This window comes from Mustela nigripes, chromosome 14 (genome assembly GCF_022355385.1).
Source record: "Mustela nigripes isolate SB6536 chromosome 14, MUSNIG.SB6536, whole genome shotgun sequence".
In the NCBI taxonomy this organism is placed as follows: Eukaryota; Metazoa; Chordata; class Mammalia; order Carnivora; family Mustelidae; genus Mustela; species Mustela nigripes.
The window spans coordinates 80,162,878-80,168,877 of NC_081570.1; the positions used below are offsets into that span (position 1 = coordinate 80,162,878).

The window sequence follows — 6,000 nt, forward strand, 5'->3', positions numbered from 1 at the left end:
TTATTCCCTCACACTTACCAAAGTTTCTATTTTGTATTGTACTGTATCTGATAATAAAATAGCTTGCACCATAACATCAAACATCAAACATTTTGGGGGGAAAAGGTCATAAAGTAACTAAAGCAGAATACCCTGTTCCTACCACTGTGTACGTGTTTATCTGCAGCTAGGCTGGCATTTAAAATTTAACAAACTATCCAGTAAGAATGTTAAAAGAAAATCGTTGACAAACCTGAAAGAATAGCTTCTTTCAAATATAGTAACATATGCGAGAACTTCCTGATATCATTCACCAACTCCTTGATGTAATCCGGATCAAAAATGGAATTGGAACTTATGGACTTGAGCCCCATTTCAGGAGTTGTAACATCTGTGGAGAGTTGGCCAGATGACAAAATACGTTTTTTCTTTGTCTTTTTCTGTTTGTGAGCAATCATCCTTCCACAGAACAGTCAGAAAAACTGAAATCCTTAAGTGGAAGGGAGAAAAAACAAGAGAAAAACACAAATACCACATCAAACAGAGGAAACATCAGACTAGGTTTCCACAAACACCCCACAGCCCACCTCAGTATTTTATTAACAACAAACACGGTCCTACCAATTTATTTATTAAATGCCAGTCATCTTGACAATTCTATAATAGGCAAACTACTAGTCTCTTCATTTCACAAATAAGCAACCTAAGCTTTGGGGGTTAAATCATTTGTCTAAGCTCTCTGCTAAAAGATGATGAACTGGTACTTAAAACCCAGATCTGTCTAGTTGCCAAAATCCATTCTCTTAATTAATAACTTCCTCTTAACTCCTAGGGTACAGAATTCTTTTAATTATAAGTTGTTCTGAAAAGTCACTTGGCAGAACATACTCTAACTCCATGACATCAGCTTCAAAAATAAAGACGCAATATGAGCTCCAACAAAAGAAAAGACCTATTTTCAAAATCCCCTCTATCATTTACAATGTCTGTCCTGACAAGCTGTTACATCACTTCATTTTGGTATGCTCATTTATAAAATAGGAATACCATTCTGACAATACCTACTTTATGAGATTATTGTAAACATTAAGAGACAGAAATATAGAAGTGTCTGACACATAAAAGTTCAATTACAGTTAGTTCTTAATAATAATGCATACATACACACACATGCATACACATCCCAGGTTATCAAGTTTCAGCAAAAATAATTTTCTGTTGAAAAGAAGTTCTAAAGGTGCCTACAAATCTGATATATCCTGATTGCATGAACAAATAAATGTATGAATATCAGAGCAATATTGTCAGTAATTTAAAGATGGTATAGTAAAAATACTATCTTTTGAAATGAGAAAGGTTTAAACTTAATTTCTGGTTCAATACTTTCTAAATGTGTGACCTGTATAATTTTACAGGCTGTGTGAGAATTAAAAGGGGACAGAAAATTAAAAGACTTCACAATGAAAACATTTAATCCTGGCACACAGTTGAAACTCAGAAAATCTTAGTTTGTTTCTGCTTCATCCATTTTACCCTTCCAGAACTGAAAGTCCTAATTTTGTCTGCATTTCTTGAATCAAAAAGGAAATTACTGGAGGAATTAAGTTAGCACAACACTTAAACATTTTTCAAATATTTCATCTTCAATATTTTGATACTTTCTAATGGTAGAGTTACTAAGAACTGTGAAACTTACAGTAGGAGGTTTTACATAATATTCACTTCCAGGTCACGTGTAAGATATATTATTGTATCATTTATTCGTTCCTATACCTCACCCAACTCTCTAGATTTTTTTCACTTCCTAATCTACAGTATCTTTAATCTATCTACTTCTGCCTGTACTACCACACTAGGTGAATTACCACCATTTCTTATATGAGCTATTGGAACTGATTTTCTAATGATCTCTCCACATCCATTCTTATCCTATTCCAAATGTAGCGAGTACACTTTTCAGAACATGAATCCCAACATGTCATTTCTCTGCTCAAAACCCCTCCAGAGGACAAGTGAGAATCTACTGAGAACTCTAAGGCACAACATGAGAAGGGGCCCCTACTTACCTCTGCAATGTCATCTGGAGCCATAATTCCTACTGGACACTCTCAACATTCCTGCCACACACACTCCCTCCTCATTTTCCAACAGTATTTGTTTACTATGCCCCACAGTAGGAAATAATTTCACATCATGAGACAGTATACACATTAAGTATGTTATGATTTTGTGTGGTTGTGTGCTGGAAAGCATAAAACAGATTCTGGCTAAGGAAACAGGTGATAAACCAGATGTTTTCTATCCTATACCATTTCATTTTTTAAAATGCGGCTTGCAGCCCATCAGAATGGTTTCATACTTGTAATGGGTCATGGACCTACAACTAGAAAAACAGACTATTTGATTCAGGGTCCTGTCTATATACAGTTCCACTTGCCTGGACTACTCCTTCCCCTTTGTTTACTAATTCTGACCTCAACTCAAAGATTACTTCCTCAAAGAAATCTTCCTGGACCATCATGCCCCTGTAACAACTAACATCAAACTAGAACAGAATCTCCTGCTAGATGCATTACAGCATCTTATACTTTTCATCAATGCACTTTTCAAAGTTCAAATAGATGATTCATGTTTTCCTATCTAGATTATAATCCCAAGGAAATCAAGACCATGTCAGTTTGCTAACCATGTGTTCCCTGCTACAGCACAGTGCTTGGCACATAAGGGAAGAACTACTCAAAACTATTTGCAGAGTAAATGAATCTGCAGAATGAACACTGAACTTACAAGGTTGTAAAGTTGCAATTAATGTTTACAGAAACAAAAAAGGTTAACTTTGGATTGTTGCTCTGTTTTAAATGGAAAATATATATGGGTTTTCAAGAAATCTGTCTATAAAACAATATAAAAGAAGAAAAAGAAAAAAAACAAGTCTATAAAGCTGATAAAGGCAAGACTGCATAAAACTGGAATCAAAGTTGGATTTCTGTTCTTGTTTCTCTACTTCTGACAAGGCTTCTCTACTTCTCCAATAGCTTTCAGTGCTGCTTTATTAAATATTTTTGTTAATCTCAAATTATTTCTGAAAATGTAATTTCTACCTTTAAGCTAGTTCCAAACCTATCTAACATTAATCCTTAAATATGTAGATAATTTCTAAAATGAGCCCAGGACAATTTTTTAGTATAATTATTATACCTAAGTCTCCCCACCAACAATAAAAACAAAACACTCAACTTATTTGGGCAGTTCTTTTACAAATCACTCATTGAGAAGACTATTCCTAACTTAACACTTTTGTAGCTTACTTAATTAAAGTCACTCTGATTAATTTTGACAGCTTTTAGTTTAGTAAATTAGATCACTGGTCACTGTCACTGGAAAAAAGATGGTTATTAAAAATGTGTATCATAAGTTTCAAATAAAACAATTCACTTATCTAAGCAATTCACCTATTTTACCATCTTCATAATGTCAAATTAGTAACCCAAAGTTGTAAAAAGTATTTCAAAAATGCCTAAACATTTTTACTCAAGAGTAAGAAAATCTATAAGCAAACAAAACGTGAACGGGGGGCGGGGGGAGGAGGAACTAGAAAGGATTATACTCTATCTCTAGTCTGCATTATTGTGAGTAATGTACTAACTTTGTTATATATACTTAACTATTTTTCCTACTGGAAATGAAAAAAGGAAACACGACAGTTGAAAAAAATTTTTAAATAACAGAATTAATCCAAGTTTTCAAAAAACTGAACTATAATAGAGGAAAATTTGGAGGATATACACTTTCCCAGATCATCCACACTACCTTCCTGTGTCCCAAAATGAATATCCTCTAGTTGGTATTAATGTAAAATGTAGTTACTAACATATTGCAACCGGCAATTTAATTAAATGAGGTAATAATATGGAAAGCACTTAACATTGTGCCTGGTTCATTATGAAAACTCAGTAACTTAACCATTATTATTAGCTGTGCTTTACTGTGAGAGATTGTTTTTTGTTAAATACACGTAGGTAATGAACAAGATTTGGCTACACCACAATATATCTGTAGATTGTGAGCAAGAAATACAGCACTGGAAACAATTCCAGAAACTTGGCTGACTTCATCTAAACCTACTAAATGGCTTCCAAGTGAAGTTTGAACCATGCAAACAGACCATTGAGCAAAATATTTGTGAAACTCTCCAAAATCTCATGCATCTCTTCCAACTCCAAACCATCAACATTAAAAATGTGTTTTATCCACTTAGCAAAGAACTTTGTAGGTAAAAGAATATTACTACACAAAACTACTTTCTCTATATGTTTTTAATTCTAAGTAATATGTGCATTAGAAATGTGAACACTAACTTCCCAATACTCTGTAATGTGACTCTCCCAAGACTTGAGCAGCCTGTGTTAATCAAACGTCCCATGCTGCATGCATATCCTCCCCCAAACACATCATTATATAAGTACTTTCATTTTAGGCACTGGGCTAATTAAAGTTTTTAAAACTGCCCCAGATATCTACTTAATAGTTCCCATCTAACTATTCCTACCTCAAGAAAAATTGCCAGATATTTCAGAAATCTATTTTAGCACAATTTCTGATTTGGTAAGAATCTACTTAAAGACGCTTTTAAAAAATCAGAAAAATTAATCCTGGAGGTCTTTGATTATAGTTTCGTAAAGCTCTCCCTACAAAAACAGCATACGGGCAAGTCAAAAAGTTTTATCAATAAAATGCAAATAATTGTAATTTCTAAAGAAAGGCACGCAGTGCACATACACTTCATTCCTGTGCACTTAGAACCTAGCACGTTTAAAAAAGAGGAAGCTGCCCAACCTCCCACGCCTCCAGAATGTCTAGCATTCCTGGCAGGCAGGGCTCTCTCTTGACCAGCCAAAACTACCCCATGCCAAAAAGCACGCTCCCCATCCCCGTATTTAAATACCGAGTAGGGAAACGGAGCAACCAAAAAGGGCAGCGTACATGGATAGTGCCAGAGGAGTGATGTGGTCACCAAGACAAGTGGAAAAAGGGGAACGGGCGCCCAGCTCCTGCGTTTAGCAGCTAACAGTCCTGCCGGCCCCCACAAAGGGTGCGAGGCCAATTCCTTCTTGCCAAAGAGAGTAGAATAAGATTAACATGGAGACAAGAGGCTCAGTCACTAGGGTTCTTGAGCTCACCCGTTAAAAGGAAATCTAACAGTCAAGCCCCAAACACATCCACAACGGAATTGGGAAAACCAGTGACACTGAGGCCTCGGAACGAAAGAGCTCCTGCTCAGCCCAAAAGAGAGAGGCGAGGAGAACAACGCACCACGGATATTCTAAAACGTCTCCGGAATGGAACCCAGCTGAAGTGAGGACTGTAGTCAGGACAGGTGGGAGTGGGGCGGGTCAGAGCTAAGACTGGACTCGCTAGCGGTCAGGAGCACACAAGAGCCTCAGTTTAAACCCGAACTCTGACAATTACTAGCCCGTGTGCTCCAGCAGGTTAACCTCATCTTCCCCGTGTAAAAAATAACTTAAATAATCACGGACCTGTTGCGAGGGTTAAAGAAGTTAAAATGTGGAGCAGTCTTAGAACAGTACGTGGACGATGGGACTTGTTACTTGTTTGCTTTAATTTTAATCGTCATCTGTTTTGGGCAGGCGCTCGCGGCCGCCAGGCGCGCCGTTCGCACCGTCAGACCCCTTCCGGACGACCACGAGCACCGAGGCCAGGAGCCCGACCCCCAGCGCAGCCCGCCGCCGCCCCGGCTCGGGGTCGCCGCATGGGCCACCCACACCCTAGACCGCACCCCGCCCGCCGCACCGCGGACCACCCCAGCCCCGAGCGCCAGCCGCCGCAGCCCCACACTCACCGCGGCGCTCCATCCTGCGTCCCGGACGCGGACGCCCGCCCAACACTCACGGCCGCCGCCGCCTCCGCCGAGGGCTGGAGCTCGCCGCCCCCATCCCCCACGACCCGCGGACGCCCGGCCAAGCCGCCACCGCCACCACCGCCGCCGCCCCAGCAGCTTCG

At 39.0% G+C, this 6,000-nt stretch overlaps 1 protein-coding gene across 2 annotated transcripts in view; it reads right to left on the bottom strand.

Annotated features, from left to right (window-relative positions):
* The window catches only part of ARHGAP29 (Rho GTPase activating protein 29), a 67,710-nt gene extending 61,710 nt beyond the window's left edge, over positions 1 to 6,000 (bottom strand). Inside the window, exons 1-2 of one of the 2 annotated variants that reach the window (XM_059375443.1) lie at positions 5,840 to 6,000; positions 233 to 461 (exon numbers count right to left, since the gene is read on the bottom strand). In XM_059375443.1, the coding sequence (XP_059231426.1) occupies positions 233 to 437 (205 nt within the window). In that variant the 5' untranslated portion in view covers positions 438 to 461; positions 5,840 to 6,000. Of the gene's footprint in view, positions 1 to 232; positions 470 to 5,839 lie in introns of both variants that reach the window. The other variant, XM_059375442.1, reaches the window with a different exon arrangement.